Source organism: Amia ocellicauda, chromosome 11 (assembly GCF_036373705.1).
Source record: "Amia ocellicauda isolate fAmiCal2 chromosome 11, fAmiCal2.hap1, whole genome shotgun sequence".
In the NCBI taxonomy this organism is placed as follows: Eukaryota; Metazoa; Chordata; class Actinopteri; order Amiiformes; family Amiidae; genus Amia; species Amia ocellicauda.
The window spans coordinates 2,590,969-2,616,792 of NC_089860.1; the positions used below are offsets into that span (position 1 = coordinate 2,590,969).

The 25,824-nt window shown below is 37.6% G+C and overlaps 1 protein-coding gene across 2 annotated transcripts in view; it reads right to left on the bottom strand.

The window, feature by feature from the left end:
- The window catches only part of LOC136762829 (pro-neuregulin-2, membrane-bound isoform), a 226,820-nt gene that overhangs the window by 9,801 nt on the left and 191,195 nt on the right, over positions 1–25,824 (bottom strand). For both annotated transcript variants that reach the window (XM_066716376.1, XM_066716377.1), the window contains 3 exons: positions 24,372–24,474; positions 10,882–11,005; positions 9,932–10,059 (listed from right to left, as the gene is read on the bottom strand). In XM_066716376.1, coding sequence (XP_066572473.1) covers positions 9,932–10,059; positions 10,882–11,005; positions 24,372–24,474 — 355 coding nt within the window. The remainder of the gene's footprint in view (positions 1–9,931; positions 10,060–10,881; positions 11,006–24,371; positions 24,475–25,824) is intronic.

The following is a 25,824-nucleotide window of genomic DNA, read 5'->3' on the forward strand; positions in this document are numbered from 1 at the left end:
GAGACTACTTGGTTACAATAGCAATATGATTGTGCTGGTATTTAGGCTATTTAGGTCTTTGAAGCCTTGAATGCTTTGTATCTATAAAAGGAGGATTACCCTTACATGAAAATTCTTAGTTTTAAGATTTAAAAATGGTAACATTTACTTTATGTGGGTGCTGGATATATACAATTAAAGCTCAATTTTTTGTTCTTACTAACTTTGTCATCTGTTGTGTTAGTCTGGCTGGGAGCAGGGAGTTCATCTTGTAAATATGATACCTCAACAGCTATGTTTGTTTTCATCTGAATTAAAATGTCAATCCTAAAACCACCATGAACTCATATACATTTATATACAGCCATACAGCCGATCAGCCATAACATTATGACCACTGACAGGTGAAGTGAATAACACTGATCATGGCACCTGTCAGTGGGTGTAAGGATCTGAGCGACTTTGACAAGGGCCAAATTGTGATGGCTAGACGAATGGGTCAGAGCATCTCCAAAACTGCAGCTCTTGTGTGGTGTTCCCGGTCTGCAGTGGTCAGTACCTATCAAAAGTGGTCCAAGGAAGGAAAAGTGGTGACAGGGTCATGGGTGGCCAAGGCTCATTGATGCACGTGGGGTGCGATCCAACAGACGAGCTACCAGTTAATGCTGGTTCTGATAGAAAGGTGTCAGAACACACAGTGCATCGCAGTTTGTTGCGTATGGGGCTGCGTAGCCGCAGACCAGTCAGGGTGCCCATGCTGACCCCTGTCCACTGCCGAAAGCGCCTACAATGGGCACGTGAGCATCAGAACTGGACCACGGAGCAATGGAAGAAGGTGGCCTCATCTGATGAATCACGAGTTCAAGGTGTTGACTTGGCCTCCAAATTCCCCAGATCTCAATCCAATCGAGCATCTGTGGGATGTGCTGGACAAACAAGTCCGATCCATGGAGGCCCCACTTCGCAACATACAGGACTTAAAGGATCTGCTGCTAAAGTCTTGGTGCCAGATACCACAACACTTCTTCAGAGGTCTAGTGGAGTCCATGCCTCGACAGGTCAGGGCTGTTTTAGCGGCAAAAGGGGGACCTACACAATATTAGGCAGGTGGTCATAATGTTATGGCTGATCGGTGTATAATCAGAGGAGAGTCTTTCTGTTACACATTATTACTTAATATGACATAAAAACATGTATGCCATTTACAGAAATGTAAACAACTGTGCTGTAAGCAGGTGGAAAATAAATGGTAAATTGTCAAGCAGGGTGATATGCTGAATAGGTAATGAGTTTAAATGATATGAAAAACAATTTATTTTAGACCCAAAACTGGGGTCCACGAGGGGGTGCTATGTGGTCCGCGGCAAAATATCTTAGCCCCCCCACCCCACTCTGCTCAGGGCTATATTATCTGCTCAGATTCAGCCAAATGCTTCAACACTCATTGGACGGCGCTTCACAGTGACGATTGACAATGACCCGAAGCATACTGCGAAAGCAACCCAAGACTTTAAGGTGAAGAAGTGGAAGGTTCTGCATCTGGTGATGTCTATGTGTTCCAGACTAAAGGCAGTCATTGACTGCAAAGGATTTTGCAACCAAGTATTGCAACTCACAGTGTAATTAATGATTATGTTAGTTTGTCCAAATACTTTTGAGCCTCTAAAGTGGGGTGGACCACATATAAAATGGGTGTAATTCCTACACCGTTTACCCAATTTGGATGTAACTACCTTCAAATTAAAGATGAAATTCTACACTTAAAGCACATTTTAATTGTTTCCTTTCAAATCCATTGTGGTGGTGTACAGAGCCAAAAAGATGACAATTGTGTCACTGTCCAAATATTTATGCACCTAACTGTAGATGACTGTCTAAACCTACAGTGAGGGAAAAAAGTATTTGATCCCCTGCTGATTTTGTACGTTTGCCCACTGACAAAGAAATGATCAGTCTATAATTTTAATGGTAGGTGTATTTTAACAGTGAGAGACAGAATAACAAAAAAAAAATCAGGAAAAACGCATTTCAAAAAAGTTATACATTGATTTGCATGTTAATGAGGGAAATAAGTATTTGATCCCCTATCAATCAGCAAGATTTCTGGCTCCCAGGTGTCTCTTATACAGGTAACGAGCTGAGATTAGGAGCACTCTCTTAAAGGGAGTGCTCCTAATCTCAGCTCGTTACCTGTATAAAAGACACCTGTCCACAGAAGCAATCAATCAATCACATTCCAAACTCTCCACCATGGCCAAGACCAAAGAGCTGTCCAAGGATGTCAGGGACAAGATTGTAGACCTACACAAGGCTGGAATGGGCTACAAGACCATCGCCAAGCAGCTTGGTGAGAAGGTGACAACAGTTGGTGTGATTATTCGCAAATGGAAGAAACACAAAATAACTGTCAGTCTCCCTCGGTCTGGGGCTCCATGCAAGATCTCACCTCGTGGAGTTTCAATGATCATGAGAACGGTGAGGAATCAGCCCAGAACTACACGAGAGGATCTTGTTAATGATCTCAAGGCAGCTGGGACCATAGTCACCAAGAAACCAATTAGTAACACACTACGCCGTGAAGGACTGAAATCCTGCAGCGCCCGCAAGGTCCCCCTGATCAAGAAAGCACATGTACAGGCCCGTCTGAAGTTTGCCAATGAACATCTGAATGATTCAGAGGAGAACTGGGTGAAAGTGTTGTGGTCAGATGAGACCAAAATCGAGCTCTTTGGCATCAACTCAACTCGCCGTGTTTGGAGGAGGAGGAATGACCCCAAGAACACCATCCTCACCGTCAAACATGGAGGTGGAAACATTATGCTTTGGAGGTGTTTTTCTGTTAAGGGGACAGGACAACTGCACCGCATCAAAGGGATGATGGACGGGGCCATGTACCGTCAAATCTTGGGTGAGAACCTCCTTCCCTCAGCCAGGGCATTGAAAATGGGTCGTGGATGGGTATTCCAGCATGACAATGACCCAAAACACACAGCCAAGGCAACAAAGGAGTGGCTCAAGAAGAAGCACATTAAGGTCCTGTAGTGGCCTAGCCAGTCTCCAGACCTTAATCCCATAGAAACTCTGTGGAGGGAGCTGAAGGTTCGAGTTGCCAAACGTCAGCCTCGAAACCTTAATGACTTGGAGAGGATCTGCAAAGAGGAGTGGGACAAAATCCCTCCTGAGATGTTTGCAAACCTGGTGGCCAACTACAAGAAATGTCTGACCTCTGTGATTGCCAACAAGGGCTTTGCCACCAAGTACTATGTCGAAGGGGTCAAATACTTATTTCCCTCATTAACATGCACATTTTTTCTGGATTTTTTTGTTGTTATTCTGTCTCTCACTGTTAAAATACACCTACCATTAAAATTATGATCATTTCTTTGTCAGTAGGCAAACGTACAAAATCAGCAGAGGATCAAATACTTTTTTCCCTCACTGTAGTTCTACCTCATACATCTTTAGTATCTCCAGTTGTGAGTGCCTTAAACTTCTTGGATTTATATGAAAAAGCTTTTACTTTAATCAATATATAGTACGCTGTTAGTTTCTTTACCAAGCAAGTTTAATATAATCTTCAAGATTAAATCCACATATGTAATGTTTTCCCTTATCTTCTACTGGACTGTATCCATAGACTTTGAATGTGTACGATTGCTCTTGAATTCTAATCAATTAGAACATTCTGAGAACTGTGCTTTGTTTTAGCTATCAGGACTAATATCTTTATATAAGAAATGTGCATGCTTCCACTGAAAGCAGGCAAATAAACAAAAGAGGAAATGCACTGATGGAATGAATAATGCAGCAAAAAAAAAATACTGCAAGCAACAAACCTCAGCAACACTCAGCTATTTTTGGATTTTCAATCTGCATCTGGGGTACATAATCTTGGTCTCGGAGTTCTGCAATCCAGAAGGTTTTATAGGGCTTCTTTGATTCACTGACATTTTCAAAACTGAGAGGTCGCTCCAATATTGAGTTGAATGAGACATTTAAGAGCTCAGGTGGAATGAAAATCTGAAGAGAATGTGACCCTCCAAGCCCAGGATTGTGCCCCCACCCGATCTGTATAAAACAGTTAATAAGTAAGACGGTTCATACATAAGACTGCAGAACCATTTACTGTTGGATGTGAGAAGAAGATACACATTTTATTTTCAGATGTATTTTTTACAGTTTACCACTGTATAACTATGTGAGAAAATTGTCATTTCATATACACTACCAGTCAAAAGTTTTAGAACACCCCCATTTGTCCAGGTTGTATTGAAATGTAAGCAGTTTAGGTACAGTGAATAACGTGAAATGGTACAAAGGTAACTGCCAGAGGTTAAAAAAAAAAATTGTATTGTAGTGATACCTCAAGCAGACCATTCTCTTTTAATTAGTATCACAGGTGTCTTCAATCGTTTTATCACTCATTCAGCCAGTTTAAATGGGGAAAAGTACTCACTCTGCTGTTTTGTGTCACTGTGTGTATCATACTGAACATGGAAAAGATAAGGAACCAGAGAGTTGTCTGAGAAGGTTAGAAAGAAGGTAATAGCCAAGCATGGTCCTACAAGACCAACTCTAAAGAGCTTGATGTTCCTGTGAGCACTGTTGCCAATATTATTAAGAAGCTTAAGGCCTATGGAACTGCCAACATTCCTGGACGTGGCCCAAGAAGAAAACTGACCCAAGAATGAAGAGAAGGATTATTCGAATGGTGGAGAAAGAACCAAGGAAAACCTCAGAACAGATCCAAGCCGATGTTCAAGCTCAAGTCACACCATCCGTCGCTGTCTGAATGAAAATGGGCTCCATAGTAGAAGACATCTCTCTAAGAGAGATACACAAAAAAGCCCGACTGGAGTTTGCCAAGATGCATGTGGACAAGCCACAGTCCATCTGGGAGAATGTCCTTTGACAGACTAAACAAAAGTAGAGCTTTTTGGTAAATCACAACAACTCCATGTTTAAAGGAAAAAATATATATATTTCAAAGAAAAGAACACCATCCCTATCGTGAAACACAGAGGAGGCTCAGTGATGTTTAGGGGTTGCTTTGCTGCCTATGGCACTAGTTGCCTTGAATCTGTGCAGGGCACGATGAAATCAGAAGACTATCTAGGCATTTTGGAGCAAAACGTACAGCCCAGTGTCAGAAAACTGTGTCTCTGTCGCAAGTCATGGGTCCTCCAGTTCCGAAGTGGTCTTCTATGAGACCTGATCTAAATCCCATTGAACATCTGTGTAAAGAGCTGTAACTCACAGTTTTGGAAAAGGCACCCATCAAACCTGAGAGAACTTGAGCGGTTTGCTCAAGAAGAGTGGGCCAAACTACCAGTCGAAAAGTGTAGAAATCTAATTCAGAGCTACAGACAGCGCTTGATTGCAGTTATTGTCTCTACAGGCTGTGCAACGAAATATTAGGTTAAGGGTCCCAATATACACTCACCTAAAGGATTATTAGGAACACCATACTAATACTGTGTTTGACCCCCTTTCGCCTTCAGAACTGCCTTAATTCTACGTGGCATTGATTCAACAAGGTGCTGAAAGCATTCTTTAGAAATGTTGGCCCATATTGATAGGATAGCATCTTGCAGTTGATGGAGATTTGTGGGATGCACATCCAGGGCACGAAGCTCCCGTTCCACCACATCCCAAAGATGCTCTATTGGGTTGAGATCTGGTGACTGTGGGGGCCAGTTTAGTACAGTGAACTCATTGTCATGTTCAAGAAACCAATTTGAAATGATTCGACCTTTGTGACATGGCGCATTATCCTGCTGGAAGTAGCCATCAGAGGATGGGTACATGGTGGTCATAAAGGGATGGACATGGTCAGAAACAATGCTCAGGTAGGCCGTGGCATTTAAACGATGCCCAATTGGCACTAAGGAGCCTAAAGTGTGCCAAGAAAACATCCCCCACACCATTACACCACCACCACCAGCCTGCACAGTGGTAACAAGGCATGATGGATCCATGTTCTCATTCTGTTTATGCCAAATTCTGACTCTACCATCTGAATGTCTCAACAGAAATCGAGACTCATCAGACCAGGCAACATTTTTCCAGTCTTCAACTGTCCAATTTTGGTGAGCTTGTGCAAATTGTAGCCTCTTTTTCCTATTTGTAGTGGAGATGAGTGGTACCCGGTGGGGTCTTCTGCTGTTGTAGCCCATCCGCCTCAAGGTTGTACGTGTTGTGGCTTCACAAATGCTTTGCTGCATACCTCGGTTGTAACGAGTGGTTATTTCAGTCAAAGTTGCTCTTCTATCAGCTTGAATCAGTCGGCCCATTCTCCTCTGACCTCTAGCATCAACAAGGCATTTTCGCCCACAGGACTGCCGCATACTGGATGTTTTTCCCTTTTCACACCATTCTTTGTAAACCCTAGAAATGGTTGTGCGTGAAAATCCCAGTAACTGAGCAGATTGTGAAATACTCAGACCGGCCCGTCTGGCACCAACAACCATGCCACGCTCAAAATTGCTTAAATCACCTTTCTTTCCCATTCAGACATTCAGTTTGGAGTTCAGGAGATTGTCTTGACCAGGACCACACCCCTAAATGCATTGAAGCAACTGCCATGTGATTGGTTGGTTAGATAATTGCATTAATGAGAAATTGAACAGGTGTTCCTAATAATCCTTTAGGTGAGTGTATTTACACTTGTACCATTCTCTAAATTTCATTTCCATACATAAATACTCTTTACAGTACACCTTTGTAATATGTCTGTCTCTGTGTGTGGGTGCGATCCGACCGCACCGAACCTGCTTCATGTACTGTGTGTGTGTGTGTGTGTGTGTGTGTGTGTGTGTGTGTGTGTGTGTGAATTTAACATGTATAGTTATCACTTCCACTTCGTATAATGTGCCTGGGATAAAGGCAAAACGTTGACCACCCCCTAGAAGATTATCTGTTCAGATTATTTTTCTAAGATTATATTTATTTCCAATCCTAAATGTATCCACTACATTGTGCAAGTTTGCCTTTAACGGATTATTTATTTATGTATTTATTTATTTAATCCACCCAATGTGCAGTGCACAAACCCCATGCACTGGATGTACTGGCTTGCAAGTTACGCAACCATATATGCCTGTACATATTCCATAAATATAATCCAGACGTCCCCATGCTTTACCTATTCGTGTAAATATAAAAACTGCAATTATACTGCATGTTTATGCTACTGCCGCTTTGACAGCAGTGTCACTCAATGCATTGTTTGCCTCTTAAAAGTTGTGTTCAGTCCATACAGAGAGAGATGCATCAATTATTGAAAACCTGATATGTCCGAACTTCAATTACAAAATGCATACATTAGATACACATTCAATCTGCGGTGAATTGTTATTATTATTATTATTATTATTTCTTGGCAGACGCCCTTATCCAGGGTACAGATACACTGTAAGAAAGGAGACGTACACGGATTTCTAGGCAGTATCTGGATGTGAGTGATACTGAATGCTCAACTCGTGAACTGCTGGCTGATATATTTTAACAACAATATGTTATAAACATAATATAAACATAATATAATATAAAAGGATACTGGATGGTATTACCTTTGCCCTTATGTTGGAATAAGCTGTTTCTCACTGGTGAGTGCATTTTCTCATTTTAAAATTGAAAGGAACACAGCCCACCTTTCTGTTATGTGTAAAACTTTAAACTAATGTCAAATGTATCATGCATGGAAACACCCCCTTATATAGGGTATAGGCTGAAAATACATAATTGTAGTGAGTTCGAGTGAGGTGTAATTATACATTCGATAGTAGGCACTTTTCCCACGAAAGATCTGCTAAGAAGGAATCAATTGTTAAGACATGAAAGGAAGAAAGCAAGAGCAGAATAAACGAATTAAACAAGTAATGAAACCAAAATGAAACGTACACCTACACATTGCTGAACAAAACAAAATATAAAATGACATTCAATATCAACATACTTTCTCTGTGCACGAATAATAATCAACATTTAGTTTATGTGGATCATCTAATGTATGATTAGCGCACTGTACACAGTTATTTCACTGACACACAGAGCCGCGGAGGCTGTGAATCAACCCGGAGCTGCGCCTGCGCAAACCTGTTGCCGGACGGGCTTTCTCTCCACTGTGCCTTAACCGCGAGAGGCTTTAGACAACTCCACAGTGTCTAAAACTAGAGGAGCTGCGTTTTCAGGGTGTTTTCTCGCAGATATTTTCTTGATTTAATACAGCGAAAATGTAACCAGTCCCACTGTATTGTTGGGCGCGATTAAAGTAAAAACAGTGTCCGAATTCAATTAATTGATAACTTATTATTGTCTGTAAGACATGCTATGGCGGGAGGACACCACTTTGTAATAAGGTATTAAAGAATGATAACTTACAGTACCCAATCCAAACGTACAAAATCAGTCTTAAACAAATTGGAGACTACATAGTCTGCCTGTAGCCTAAACTTCCCCTCCTGCTTTAGAATTAATGTAGCCTTGTTTTTCTTCTTCTCAGTAGTTCTTGTTAGTTGTAATATCGAAATTGTAATGTAGCCTACAGGGTAAATGAATCAATGAATGTACAGGGGTGCAAGGTGGGTGCAGAATCTCAGGAACGCATCTCTGATGGGGATGAGCTCTCAGCGGCTCCATCAGAGCTACAGGGTGTGCAGCGCACATTTTCACCCTAGCCAGTTCAAGAGGCCATCTAATGTATATGTATATACTGAAAAAAATATCACAATCCAATAGAAAATGCTTTTAGAAAAAAACAGCCAATAAAGGGTATCAGTTTATCTTTTTGATTATCTTGTAGCCATGCTGAATTGAAATGGGATGCAGTGCCCACAAGGGTTAATGCCCCTAACCCACCACCCCCACTGGACAGAATGCATCACATTTTACATACCCAAAATCGCAGAATCTCGGAGCCAAATCAGAAGCGCAATAGAAAATTTCTCAAAATAAGTAATCAGTAAATTATGTCATGTTTGTCATTTTTGTTGTTTAATAAATGAAATTCTGAATGAATGGTTTACACATTTCTGCTTTGATTCTTTAACAAATTTAATAAGCAAGTAAATAATTTGTATGAATATTTATATAGTACTTATCTCTCTCTCTCTCTATATATATATATATATATATATATATATATATAATTGTTTTACACAGGCATTAAATATATGGCGATAAAATATTGATAATTTTGTTTGTATTTTATACGGCAATTTGTTGGAGGGACGTTTGACTGGATTCACAGTCCAAAATGGCGGAGGCATAGCTCTGCACAGATGTTGCAATGGAACGTCCTATTAGCCTTCGTCTCTTGTGCTTCTATACTCTTTGCCCATTGCTGCTTCTCGCAGCCTGTCCTGCTCTTCCGCCTCCGGTTTCTCTTCAATTTCAGACACTGTGATTGGCTCACAGTGTCACTCGCGCTGCCCGCCCACCTCGGAAGCCACGCTCTCAGAACACGTCTCCTCATATTTTAGATTTCATTCAGCAAGGAGCTGAGCTGCAATATTCCTTCTTGCAACTCTTCAGCAACTTTTCGCGCTCGCACTTTGCAAACATTTTTTATTTAATCCTGCCCTTAATACCACGATAGTTTAGCAGCGCGATTTCCATTCACAGACATGCCGCTAATGCCTCTGCAAGCTTCTCGCAGCGCGAACATTTTTTATTTAATCCTGCCCATGGTCTTTTGGAATAGCGTTTGTCACTCTACTGGGTGGAGCTGCTTAACTGGATTTTTTTTTTTTAAGGGACTAAATAGAAAATACTTAAAAAACAAACCAACAGATGAAAGCCAACTGCTACCATAAGTGCAAGCAACAGATCCTCATTGACATTTAGAACTATAAATAACCCTCTGTATCTTGAACTGTAGTCTTGAACTTAATCTATGAAGCTGCTAGGACATTGGCGTGCAAATTCTAAGTCCTGGAGATCCATTTATTACCTGTGACTGGATGTGTGGGTAGCTGTTGATGAATGGTGTGAAGTGGAGGACGGATGGCTACCAGAAAACGAAGTTTCTGCCTCATGCCGTATCACTCTCTCAGTGGCTGGAACGTTTTTGGAAATGTACTACAACAGAAAGAGATGCAGGGGACAATTAGTGCAGAACAAGTACAACTTCAATAATTTTACATTATCCTTTCTCACTAATAATAAATCATGCTATATTTCAGATACAGTATAAAAAATTAAGAAGGATGATCTGCTTATTTAACTATTTTAGAAGCAGTTGAAATGTGATTCATCATGTATGTCAGGCAATTTATGTTTATACAGGAATTAATTATATTCACAATAGAGTTCGGAACAAGTGAAAAAAAAAGTATTATTGTTAATAATAATACGTTTCTCATAAAATATGTATTCATTAATTTACTTATTTTATTTCCTTAGTTTATTTATTTGAAGCAACATTGAGATTAGTATTAGACATTTGTACTTTGTTCTGATTTCAGGGGCCTTGTATCAATTGTATGGAACCCTTTGGAAAGTCCCAGCTAAAGCAAACAACTGCAACAAAACTTGAAACATGCTAGTCCAACCTATAGGATTCAACCTACATTCCAGCAAAGTGCTTTTACTAGACGAACCACTCGGGACTCCCCTATTTTAATTTAGAAGTAAAACAATAAGCAGTAAAACAGTAAGCCTTTTATATTTTCTTTTACATTTTTGACTGTTTCTTATTTATATGTGCTAGAATACTATGCAAATCATTCGGGGCCATAATACCCTTTAAACATGTATGTTTGGGAACAGAAGCAAAACAAATTAAATCAAAAACAGGTGCTAACAGAAATACAGGTAAGATTATATTTTGCAGTCCCTTTATTGTATTATATATTTTTTAGCAATTTGGTTCTGCAGGAAAATGAAATTAAGTGCACTCACATTAACCATCGGGATCTCCTCCGGCCCTGGCCCAGGATGGTTTGGCCCATTAGCTAGGTTTCGATTCTGATGATCAGGGCACATGTTCTGTCTCAGATGGTTGTGCATTTTCTTTCTTTGCTTCCTGCAAATAAACATGCATACCACACATTTTAGTTAACTTAAACTATATGACCTAAATCAATTCATAACCATGGCACACAAGTTTATGTACAATTTCTATTTGAAATCCATTAATGTACATCTTTTCAAAAGGGGCAAAATAAGCAGTAATATCTAAAATTTAATTTGGATCACTTTGGATCACTTGTTCTTTCAACAAATTTATATAAAATATATAACATGAATCCAATTTCTTTTCGCACAAAAATAATATATATATTTTTTTTGAGCACCTTGCATCAAACTTATTATACTGGTCCTTTTATAATACATACTGAACATGTATTTCTTTTACACAAAATTGTAAATATTTTTTCCCTTCAATGGATTTCATGTATGTTTAAAAAATATATATTTTCAAGTATGCCAAAATAATAGTAAACCTGGGAAAAGGATAAGAACACTCTTTCTATGTCTCTCATGTCTTATGTCTGTTATTCTTTCAAAATGTTAGACCTGGAATTGTGTGTGAATCTTTTTCCACCTGTTTATTTACAGTGAGGGAAAAAAGTATTTGATCCCCTGCTGATTTTGACAAAGAAATGATCAGTCTATAATTTTAATGGTAGGTGTATTTTAACAGTGAGAGACAGAATAACAACAAAAAAATCCAGAAAAACACATTTCAAAAAAGTTATACATTGATTTGCATGTAAATGAGCGAAATAAGTATTTGATCCCCTATCAATCAGCAAGATTTCTGGCTCCAAGGTGTCTTTTATACAGGTAACGAGCTGAGATTAGGAGCACTCTCTTAAAGGGAGTGCTCCTAATCTCAGCTCGTTACCTGTATAAAAGACACCTGTCCACAGAAGCAATCAATCAATCACATTCCAAACTCTCCACCATGGCCAAGACCAAAGAGCTGTCCAAGGATGTCAGGGACAAGATTGTAGACCTACACAAGGCTGGAATGGGCTACAAGACCATCGCCAAGCAGCTTGGTAAGAAGGTGACAACAGTTGGTGTGATTATTCGCACATGGAAGAAACATAAAATAACTGTCAGTCTCCCTTGGTCTGGGGCTCCATGCAAGATCTCACCTCGTGGAGTTTCAATGATCATGAGAACAGTGAGGAATCAGCCCAGAACTACACGGGAGGATCTTGTTAATGATCTCAAGGCAGCTGGGACCATAGTCACCAAGAAAACAATTGGTAACACACTACGCCATGAAGGACTGAAATCCTGCAGCGCCCGCAAGGTCCCCCTGCTCAAGAAAGCACATGTACAGGCCCGTCTGAAGTTTGCCAATGAACATCTGAATGATTCAGAGGAGAACTGGGTGAAAGTGTTGTGATCAGATGAGACCAAAATCGAACTGTTTGGCATCAACTCAACTCGCTGTGTTTGGAGGAGGAGGAATGACCCCAAGAACACCATCCCCACCATCAAACATGGAGGTGGAAACATTATGCTTTGGGGGTGTTTTTCTGCTAAGGGGACAGGACAACTGCACCGCATCAAAGGGATGATGTACGGGGCCATGTACCGTCAAATCTTGGGTGAGAACCTCCTTCCCTCAGCCAGGGCATTGAAAATGGGTCGTGGATGGGTTTTCCAGCATGACAATGACCCAAAACACACAGCCAAGGCAACAAAGGAGTGGCTCAAGAAGAAGCACATTGAGGTCCTGGAGTGGCCTAGCCAGTCTCCAGACCTTAATCCCATAGAAAATCTGTGGAGGGAGCTGAAGGTTCGAGTTTCCAAACGTCAGCCTCGAAACCTTAATGACTTGGAGAGGATCTGCAAAGAGGAGTGGGACAAAATCCCTCCTGAGATGTGTGCAAACCTGGTGGCCAGCTACAAGAAACGTTTGACCTCTGTGATTGCCAACAAGGGTTTTGCCACCAAGTACTAAGTCGAAGGGGTCAAATACTTATTTCCCTCATTAACATGCAAATCAATTTATAACTTTTTTGAAATGCGTTTTTCTGGATTTTTTTGCTGTTATTCTGTCTCTCACTGTTAAAATACACCTACCATTAAAATTATAGACTGATCATTTCTTTGTCAGTGGGCAAACGTACAAAATCAGCAGGGGATCAAATACTTTTTCCCCTCACTGTATGTAATCATATATGATCAATTTAAGACAGCTCTTTTGTTTACTAATTACATTTGGTAGAGTAAAGGGATGACAGATGATGCTGAAACAGCATTGTGAAGGGTTTTGTAAGGCAGTTCAATGAGGCATATTTTTGACTAGTTTCATCTTGTAAAAGATAAGGGTCACAAATGTAAAATAACATTGTGAATGGCAGGTTACACAGTGAAGATACATCTTTCAAAACACCCATTCCAGAGGACATATACATTGTGTCTTATCTTATTTATACATTTCAATGTGTTTTTCAGATTTTTGTATCTTTTAGTTGCTGTATTAGAGTACATCTTTTGATATAAATGTGTTGATCATTTGTGTGTGTTTTTGTATATATAGTGATATACATTTAATTTGATAGGTTATATTATATAGGAACACAGTTTAGGGTTCATGGGATCATTTATAACAGAAGGGAAGGGCTTTTTCTGAACTGAAGGAGACCTAATGCAATGAGCAGGCATGTGGTAGCCATGCACAGCAATGTAAATGTTTAAACTAAATAATTGTACCTGTCAAATCACTGTTGTCAAGTGGCATTATGTTTAAAGCTAATGGAAAGCAATATACAATATAGTTGTAATGTAAGGTACCTTCATGACAGAAATCACAGCTAATGAACTGTGATATGGAAAAAGTACATGTATTGCACTTACAAAGCATGTATCATTCTGAAAGACCTTGAAGAGCTTTATATAGTATTTGAGGTTTCATTCTGAATAACAGCAACCGATGGGTTGACATTATTCAAAAAAAATATACAACCCAGTATTTAAAAAATGGTCTAGCCAAATATTTTGGATTCATGAAATACTGCAGAGACTGTATAGACTACATGTGTACACAAAAACAAATAACAATATGCTACATGCAATCAAATTCACATACCAAAAGGCACGACATTTTACAATAATATCAGAAATTATATTATAGTTAATTTGAATATCCGATTAAAAGAATATAAGAAAAAAGGGTATGAATGGCTAATTGTTTAGGCATATTTTAGCCAACATTTAGATTCAAATACTATGCTATGCAAGGTCAGAAAAAGCAGACATTAAACTAATGGTAAATATGGAAATGGAAAACATTAAAATAAAATAAAAATATTAACACAACTGTATACCAAATTCATGACAAAAGTATAAACAACTTATATTCTATGAATATAATACTATGGTCTATGTTGTTTAATGAATTAAGCAAGAAAATGTCAGGAGAGACAAAGCAATACATACTGTATGTAAAAACTAACATGGCAAAATTAAACAATAAGAGCAGTTGTGAAAATGTGTCACACAAACTTAAATAAGTTTTAATATTAATAGATATTTCCAATACTGTAACAGCAAAGGAAACGTGATGAGATGCTTAATATGAATACTGGATAAAGTGTACAGGGTGAGAAGAAATGGCAAATTAGTATTTTATACAGATGAGGGAATTAAATGCAAGAGGAGTGAAAATCTTGGCATTACAACAAGACAAAGATACTAATACGATCACAAAAATAAAACAAATCACCAGAGCCTGAAGGTATTTTGACCATTTAATGTGATCATTCACACATTAAAGACACAGGTTAAAAATATTGTATTTTTAACCACATTAAGAAAATATTTACTGGAAGGTTTAGGGTTATTTTACAAGGTCACAATCGGGAAATAGAGTAAAAAGAGAATTATACATTTGTACATGATTAAATGGTATCCAATACTGCCAAGAGGCTAAATGATTTTGTTACTGTTCTTATTATGCAATTTGTGATGTAGCAGTGATTTGATGAAACTTTAATAATGTTTACGATATATTCAATTAATGTATGCATATGTTTAGAGTGAAACATTTAGAGTGAAATGCATTGTCCTTCATATGCTTTTGTGTGTCCATCTGTATTGGAAGGTGAGACCTTCAACTGTTCCTGATCAGCTCCACCATTAAAAGTGACACATCTGAGAAGATCATGAACACATGAATCTGAATCAAGCTTAAGGGAGAGTAACAGAGTGATAAGGTCTCACCTTGATTGAATGAATGTGAGCACAATCTTGAAAATATTTAAAGAGCATTACAGATGCATTGACAGTTGGCCTAGTTATGTAATAGACTATCCTATCCTTAACTTTGTGCTTTGTTTTGTTTTATGGTGTCATTTTAACGCTGCTAATATATATATATATATATATATATATATATATATATATATATATATTAATAGACTGGGGGGATTCCAGGTGGGGACTCGAATCCTGTTCTCCTGTGCAAAAACTGTAGCGACATTAATGCACCACTAAAAGGCCTAGGCCCCATTTCCATCCTCCTGCTCCTATCGCAGGTTCGGCACATTCTTCTGACACCAGTGTAACGTACTGGAGGGATTCTGGGTCACGGAGGGGACTCAATCTGGTCTCCTGTGCCACACTTCTGCGACCTTACTGCATCACTAAAAGGCCCAAGGCCCCTTAGTGAGGCTTCAGAATCGCTACTATATATAAAAGGTCTTATCAAGAAAATTTGGTTTGATTACTAAAAGTGATGAAGAGCTCAGGTGGAATAAAACCCAGCAGACACAGGAGTCCCCCAGGACAAGGACAAGTTGGTGGTAAATTAGTAAGTACTTAGTTCAAATAGAACTTGGAGTAGAGATGAGATGAAAAACAGAAACCACTGTATTCTGTTAGACAATTAGAGCTGGTCATTACTTTGTTCCAGCCTGATGTCTGGCTTTTCTAATAGATCATACTGCCATACTGACGATCATTTGCAGAACTCTCATACCAATCAGTCATGCCAGTGATGGTTTAACTCACATACCAATCAGTTGGGCCAGTGATGGTTGACTCCAGACCTCCATTTTTATTTGATAATTATCCTTTCTAAAACTCAGTGTTTAATAATTGAGGTATTTAAATGATCTATAACATATGTTGTGCACTGGCCATCATCTGTCTAGAATGACATTCTCACACATAATTAGCCCAGAGATTGTGTTACTGTCTATGCTGAAATAGACAGGTGGTTTGTTTCAGAGTGTGTATTTTGGGGGGGAAAGTTACTTTTAGAGCAATACAAAAATTATAAATAATAATTGAACTGCAACATTTCCACCTCTTCTACCAATAGCAACAGCCTCTATACCTATGCATGTCAAGGAGTTGACGTTATGAGAAAGATCTTTAAAATGTATAGCTACCAGGGATGTGGGATCATTGTGTCTTATTGCATTGTGTTTGCTTAGCCTTATTTTTAAAGGTCTAAGTGTTTTAGTCTCATATCCAAGGGCACGACACTAAATAGACAACATTTGATATGTTACAAGTAATTCAGGAAGCATTTACCAGTTAAAGGATGTACAAAGCTATTTGTTTTACCACTGTATTAGACTGAACACAACCATGACAAGGGTAACAACCTGGAAGAGGAGTAAAAAGGGTGGGAGGTATAACATGATCAATGATCAGATTTAACTAAAATATGTATTGAAGTTTGACCCCTTTTGACAGGAAAAAGTGGAGGATCCCCAAATGTAGAACCCAAACATATATCAGAAGATTAAATATCCCAATGTTTGTGAACAATGTTTGTGTAAAGTTGTATTATGTATATTATATGTGGAAGAACATAAAACTGAAAATTGTCTCCTTTTGCTTACTATGAGGTTTAAAATGGTCAGATCTTAGTCCCCTTAACCTTTGCCATAGCTTCATCCAACCACGTTATAGGATATCAGTGTTATAAAAATATTTTTTTCATTTTCAGCAACTTGATTTCAAAATCTTTTTTTATTAGATTCTTTGTACTCAAATGGGTTGGATGGAAGTTATTAGCATGTAATAAAGTATTCCTATCAGTGTCTTTTCTAACAAATGTTGTGTTGTACATTTATAAGATGATATTAAGTTGTAAAGCTATTCTACAAAAACAAAAAGGTTTTCCTTAGAACCAGACCACACAGAGAAAATATAATCAATATATCTATACTAATGATGGACATACTCCTTAAAAGGGTTGTTGGTATAGATATGATCAATCTAAAGAAAACCTCAAAAAAATGATTAATGATTGTGTTTCAGGGCTGTTAACTTGATTACTAAGAATGCTGATAAGTCTAAAGGCGAAACATTTCTTATGTCTAGTTGCTCATGGCCGCAATATGTTTATGAATGTATTAAATGCATAATTTTTGAATAATAATGTTTTTGAGTTGAATAAACAAACTAATCAAGAAAAGTGTTTGTAGATGTACATCTGAATGTTTTTTTCCTATTAAATACAAATATTTAATGGAATTTACCAGCTGTTTTCTAACAAAGCACAGGGATATTTCAATAAACATTGGCATTGTTCAGAGCAAAGATAAGAACATTAGACATAGTACTTTGTCCCATACTCCTGGAAGTATATGTGTACTGATGCAGATATCACTGATATCACCATAGGCAAAGAGTTGCCCAGTAAAGCCACAACTGAGTTGGTGTTGTGCAACAAGCGGGAGGAAAACCTAGTAGTCTCAAGGCATCCAACCCCAGCAGTGCAGTCAGTTGTGTGTCACCCAGGATCAGCAATTTGCATGAAATGTACCCGGTGTTGAAAAGTGCATGATGAAAAGTTGTAGACCCCACCCGGGATCCCATCTTTTCGTCACAAACTTTTCATCACTGGCAACCCTTCATCACAAACATTTAATCATCAGGGTCTCTTTTGATTTAGATTGAATATTCAAGACTTTTAGTGACATACTAGTGACTGAATTCTCGATGGAGAAATCAAGAAAGAGGACAATCTAGCTAAGATTTATTTTGACATGTAGTTATGCTCTCTGCTAGTACTGTATGATTTAATTACATTCTTTTTTGTGTGAGTCTGGGTTGAGAAGAATGCCACAAATAGGGATCATATTGTAGTTCCATATCAATAGAAATACTGGCCATAGTTGGCAGGACACTTATTTGTGTTAGTTGCTTTTTTACTTAAATTTAATTTCATGTAAAGGGGAAGCAATAGTTCCTGTTTAATATATAAGCCTTTGGGTTTTTTCCTGTTGGGTCGTAGAGAGAGAGAGCCAAGATAATGAAGTAGTGGAAAGGTGTACTGTACTGTCGCAAGAGATGGAGACTGTATGCAAATACCCTGTTCATATTTAAGTAAAACCCTGCTAAACTGAGTTATATTGATTCAGAATTCTTTATTCATTACCCACGCTTTAGGATTCAGGATTTTTATATTTTTTAATAAGATTTTGGAAAACTATTTGAAGTATTTGGAAATACAGAAATATATATTTGACCCAGGTCTGACACATACTCATATAGCATATATACAGGTGCGCTGCCCATAAAGACTTTCTTCTGTCATAGTGGAGCGCAAACATGTTTTATGTAGTTTTAGCTCATATCAGCACATTACAAGTGACATAACATTCCGAATTAAATACATTAAAGTACAGTGTTAAGCCATTCATTCAACATATCTACCTGATTGGCCTAGCGAGTGTAACACAGTATCGGGAGCTCCGTCCGTGCTTATTTTTTTCAAAATTGCGATGGCACTGTGCCTCCCCCCTAAATACGATACTGCTGGACACAATGGTGTGATATAAACGCCTATTACATTTTTTATTATCATCACTTGAAAATTAACAGTGATGTGTACATCAGTACAAAGTACATCATTTTAATATCACTCGATGCCATCTACTGTAAAAAGCAATAAGTACAAACTTTACGCTCTGTCTCAAGGTGCAGTGCTGACAGTAGATCCTGCGGTGCACTGTGTGCACTGTGGCCACACTAACAAAATATGTAATGAAGAAACCAGTAAACCAGTGTTCAATGTTTACACATACATGTTAAATATATTATTGTGTTACACAGATATATTTACACTTGTACCATTCTCTAAATTTCATTTCCATACATAAATACTCTTTACAGTACACCTTTGTAATATGTCTGTCTCTGTGTGTGTGTGCGATCCGACCGCACCGAACCTGCTTCATGTACTGTGTGTGTGTGTGTGTGTGTGTGTGTGTGTGTTGTGTCAATTTAACATGTATAGTTATCACTTCCACTTCGTATAATGTGCCTGGGATAAAGGCAAAACGTTGAAGATTATCTGTTCAGATTATTTTTCTAAGATTATATTTCTTTCCAATCCTAAATGTATCCACTACATTGTGCAAGTTTGCCTTTAACGGATTGTTTATTTATGTATTTATTTATTTAATCCACCCAATGTGCAGTGCACAAACCTCATGCACTGGATGTACTGCCTTGCAAGTTACGCAACCATATATGCCTGTACATATTCCATAAATATCATCCAGACGTCTCCATGCTTTACCTGCTTTTTACTGAAAAAAACATAATTAGATGGATGTTATTAAGAGAGTAGTATACAATATGTATTGTGGACTGATACAGTTTAAGTGTAAAGACATTAACGTTTTAGCTAACTGTAACTGCTGACGAACAACTTTGCTATCCACCTGTCTCCTGTCATAACGATTTTCTGGTGGAAATATATGCCACTCATACTCTGTTTCTACCATATCTTCGTATATCATATTGCTACACAAGATTTCATACTTGTTTAATGTCACTCATGTTTTAATTGTGTTTACTAACCCTACCTGTATTATAAGTGTTTTTGCCCACCAGTCTCATCATTGTGACATCAGCTCGATAGCGCACTGATTTGAGGTTCACTAGGTGACACACCCCACAGACCCGCGGTTTCTCGGGTTGATAGACCAGACAACACACAGGCAGCGAACATGTCGCCTGGGACATCCAGAGGCGGCATCCTGTACCTGTGTTTCAAGTAACTTGGACATCTTCCACACGAACACGGTGCTCAATCAGTCCCAAACCATTTAAAACTTCGACATTCATGTCTGTGTCTTGAAGAGCACTTATCCGCCTGAGTATTTAAAAAAAGCCTTCAATACGGACCAAAATAGTATCCACCGATAAACCATGTTGATCAATTTGATCTGCTAAGAATAGCATGATATCTCGGAGCCCACCGATGTCTTCCGTATTGTCCGCACAACAGCTTGCATATAGATTCAATGCTCTTCTGGTGCTGTTGCTATGGTCTGAATCTGTGAGATAACCACACCCCATTAATTTGAATATACCAAATGGAAATGTGGTATTATGAAATAAAAGTGCCTTGAAATACATAAATGTGGCATTATGAAATAAAAGTCCCATGAAATAAATAAAAAGTCATTTGAAAAACATAATTTCGATTTTTTTTTGTATACTATTTATATATTGACTCATATATTTATATTTGCATTTATTTATATATTTATTGTCTCATTTATTTATTTCAGGATTTATTTCATAGCCATATTTATTTATTTATTTATTTAATATTGACTCAAATGGCATTCCATATTACTCCGAAGTTGTCTAAAACTAGAGGAGCTGCGAGAGCATTTTCAGGGTGTTTTCGCGCAGATATTTTCTTGATTTAATACAGCGATAATGTAACCACTTCCACTGTATTGTTGGGTGGGATTAACTACAATTTTAACCAGCCGCTAATAGCAAAATACACCACTGTACATCATGGGATTTACTTTAAAACTTAGAACAGAGTAGCATCTAAATAAACATTAAAGCGAGACTGAGTACAGTGGTGTAGTTTTGTAGTAGCGGCTCCGTGAAAGCTGGGTTTTATTCTCTTGCATTGTGCCAGAAAGGAGCTGCGAGAAGGTCGTTTTGCTGCGCAAATCGGGGGCCGGATTAAATCAAAACTTTGACCCTCCTGCTAATAGAAAACTACAGAACTGTAATCAGTTGCGGCTTCATTTTCAGTAAGATGACACTTTCTTCTAATCATAAATGTAACCGCTATGATGTACAGGTTTGTAGTTTGCTATTAGCGGGTAGGTCAAAGTTTTGATTTAATCCGGCTCCGGGTCAGATTTAATACCGCGATAGTTTAGCAGCGCGATTTCGCAGACATGACGCTAATGCTTATGCAGCGTGAACATTTTTGATTTAATCCTTTAAAGTAAAGTTCTTGTTAACTTTAAATCACAGCTCATTAAAATGGTATGTGAAATGTGTTAAAGTATTTTAATTGAAGTTAAACCTCAAATGTTTGAAGAATTATAATATTTGAGAAATGCATTACTTTCAATATGCTGCTTTTTATGCTTATTGAACATGAAAACACAAATTTGAGTTTGAATATCGGCCAGCTGATATTTGTAAACAAGGTTGGAAAGCAGAACATGAAGGAGTAAAAGCAAAATTGCTAAAAGTACATTCAGATCTAAAACTAGAAAAAAAATGTACGCAGATAAATATTGATGCATGTCATTAGTGAAAAAAATTATATCATGGAGACGATTGCACTGGGATCTTACATCTTTCAAAAATATGTAGGAATATGATGAGCTCTGATAGGCTTATTGGATTGTTCTTTGAAAGTACTGGCTGATAAGTGACAGAAAATGTCAAACCTTATTTTAAAGCTGTAGAATCAGAAAAATGCTGATTGATAAATTTGGCCAAGGAAGCACTGGGATATTTTAATGCTACAGGTACTAGTTATCAAACTATCATTAGGCTGACTTTTTCATTTTTTGCATCCTCAAAAGACATGAAGAGGAGCATAATAATAATTGCCCTTGTGAGTAGGGTTTTGTGTTATTGTGCAAATTAGCTTGTATAATAACAGAGCAATCAACAACTGCTTATGTGTTTGTTTGTTTCCTCTATAATTAAAACAGCCACAGGGAAAATGTAAAGCAATATGAGCAATAATTCTAACCTGACCAATGTGCCTGTATTGCTTTGTACCTGTTTGTAATGAAGTTTTGAATAGTTTGCAATTTTCAGCAGAGGACCCAGCCTTTCTTGGGCCATTCCAAAGCTTTATCAATTTTGGTGTCATGTGAACATCCTCCAAACAGATAGAAACTGTCATGAATCTGTTTGAACACGTTTAACTTTATGTCCTCCAACCACAAACATTAGAAATATACTTGCACATTTATTTACGTGCATTGAGCATGTGGCAAAAAGCTCTGTCAGCATCTGGAATGTGCATGTCTGTAACTCATCCAAAAAAATATTAAGCACAATTAAGATTGCAACAATTAGCACTTGTGTTCCATTACAGGCTCTTCTGGTTAAAATATCTGCTTTATGATCATTGTTCTAATTGTGCAGAAATGGCCCTGCTATCAAAATGTATAAGACATTTTTTTTCAGTTTGTGATGCAAAAAAAGACACTGTATGTTAGCAAAAAAGTGACAATGGAATAATCTAATACACATAAAAGTGTATTGTTTTTCTTCATACACTCAATGCCACATTGTTTTTCTGCCTGGATAAGCATGTCTGCACTCATTTGATCTGAGGTATTCATAACACTTGCATAGCTTAAGGTGGAATTTTGGCATGTCTGTAATAGTGTCTAGTTAATGTCTATGCAAATCCAAGTACATAAGTACCTCACATTTACATGCACAAAACAGGCAGGTTGCTCCTGTTATACAACTTTGAAAATGGGTTTTTGAGTACCCTAGAGCTCAGGAGTCCCCCAGATAGGGTGCAAGCGAGATAACAGAACAGGTTATTCAGAACATGTAACCGGATGTAATATACTTCTAAAAGGTTGAAGGTTGTCCTATAGGCCTGTTGCATTGCATTGATGTAAGGTTGAGCAGCAGTATGGAGTAGTGGTTGGGACTCTGAAGTGGAGAGTTGTGAGTTTAATCCCATGTGGGGGACACTGTGGTTGTACCCTTAAACAAGGTAGTTTACCTGGATTTCTCCAGTAAGAAACCTAGCTGTATAAATTGACAATTGTATGTAAAAAAGGTATATAATGTAACAATTGTCACCATGGATAAAGGTTTTCTGCTAAAATATATAATAATAATAATAATAATAATAATAATAATAATAATAATAATAAGGTACAATGTAAACAGGACATGAAGGAAGAATTTTGTTGAGTAATTTTACTTTTAAAGTGCATACACCAAGATTTCACAATACAGATAAAAGGGCCTCAGTCATTATAAGATTGACTCGCCCTGGTTACCAGTCTTTTAAAATGCAGCTATGTAATACAGAAAGATGCTTCAAAACATAGAAAAGAATGTTAGTATTTACTGGCCTACTATTCAACCACTGGCTTTCACTAAGATGAAAGAAAAAAGTGTAACTCTTTTCAACACCATGAATTTAAAGCTATAAGCACCTAGTTATTCTTCTCCCTGTTTATATCCTGATGGGATTTTAAATACTATATGGAATATACTATATTGAATTGCTTTCAATGATGGCTGCTTGCATGCTTACAGGGCTGGGGTTCCTGAGGCTACTGTCTAACTGAAATAAAAATACCTTTCAAACAGCAATTCCAGCATGTGTACTTGACATTTCTATAGCAGCTGCAAGACGCTTCATATAAACAGTAACCTTGAGGACAAACCGTTGCATGAATGCAAGCTGACAACTAAAAAGGGATTTAATTGGACATATAAATTAAAAGTAAGGCCTTGTGAAATGCATAGAACAGTTTTTCTGTCAATCAGTGCAATTCATTTTTCTATTCTACATAAAGGACATAAATGTCAGGAATTTTCTGGAACTACAAACTTCAACAGGTTGCATATAAGATAACAGTCCTTAATCAGGTCAAAGAAAATAAATGTCTTTGTCTACTAAAAGTAAAAATAAGCAAAGATAGACCTATGTTGTTTATTGTTAATTTGAGTCAGGTAGCCTTAATTCCAAGTCTTGGGAAGTGCAGTAAAAGTAAAAGTGCTACATAGTTTGCAGAGAGGTTGGCACGTCCTCAGCTTGTTACAGCACATCTTGGGCACACACAAAATGTTCTCAAAAGTATCATCTTGATAATTTCCGAGCAAAATAATGTAATAATAAAGAAAGTGTAAAAAACCGAGACCGGATTAAATCAAAACTTTGACCCACCCGCTAATAGCAAACTAAAAACCTGTACAGCATAGCGGTTACATTTCTGATTAGAATGTTTAGGCAATTTCTAATAAGGAGGAAAAATAATGGATTGCTGCATACATTCGTATACTCTGATTTCAATGGGAATTGCATTAATCAGTTTTTGCTATCTTAAGCAAAGCACATGTACCTTTAAAATAGACAACAGTATTTTAAATAAATATATATGTAAATGAGTAACACTTGTTTTCCTGAATAAATTACTTACTTGGTTTTGCAGTAAGCTACCACACACACAATTCCCACGATGAGCAATGCAACACATATCCCTGTGATTGTCAGAACCCTCTTCTGGTAAAGCTCCTCTGCTTCTGCAAATGATAATATACAGGCCAAGTTAGTGTCTCTTCACAACATGCAGTCACTTATCAGCAGTGCTGTAAACTTATTACACCATCACTTTCACTTTTAACCCATCAATTTTTACAAATGTATCATACGATTTCTTTAATGTTTAATATCAAGCATGAGATTAATCAAAGTAAAATGTATAGTATACATTAAGGAAAAACAGAATATTGTATTAACTATCATGCTTGTTACTAAACATTTTGAAAATAAATGACAATTATGACTGCAACATATATGAGGGTAGTTTGAAAGGTTTGAAGCCTAATAGTAAAGGTACTAACAGACACCACTGCTGTTGCAGCAATGTAGTGTTCCCAAACGGGTCCATGACAATTCACCCCGGCGACAATTCGCCCCCTCGATAATTGGTCCCCGCGTCAAGTCGCCCCTATAACAATTCGCCCCCGACGACAATTTGTCCCCACGACAATTCGCCCCATCATTATATGCTCTCCACTTGAGCATTTGTAACCATTCACTTATTACACATATGTGTATATATAGTAGGCAGGCTATATAAATATATATATAAATACACACAGACACACAAATATTTTGTATTATTTATTATACTGTATGTTTTTAATTGATACATTAACTTGAGACTATAACCCCAATAATTAAGTTTAATACAAATAGACACGATAGCTGGCAGCGACAGCTGCAGGCTACTTAAAATAGGTTTCATACAAATAATGTATATTGGTTGGCCTGATACTCTGATCTCATTTAACTCCAGGAAATTATATATTAAAACAATAATAATAATAGTGTACACACAAGAAAATAACTGGTAATGATCAGGACTCAAACCCAGATCACCAGGTTTACAGCACTGTTCCCTTACCACTTGGCCAACCAATATACATTATTTGTATGAAACCTATTTTAAGTAGCCTGCAGCCATCGCTGCCAGCTGTCGTGTCTATTTGTATAAAACTTAATTATTGGGGTTATAGTATCAAGTTAATGTATCAATTAAAAACATACAGTATAATAAATAATACAAAATATTTGTGTGTCTGTGTGTATTTATATATATATTTATATAGCCTGCCTACTATATATACACATATGTGTGTTCTATTACTCTGTAATAAGTGGAGAGCATATAATGATGGGGGCGAATTGTCATCGGGGTTGAATTGTTATAGGATCGACTTGACGCGGGGGGCGATTTGTCGCTGGGACCAATTATCGAGGGGGTGAATTGACAGGGACGAATTGACGTGCTCCGTTCCCAAACAGCAGACCATAATGTACACTGAAAATAAATACATTAAAATAAGCACTGTGCTGTCATCAAATCT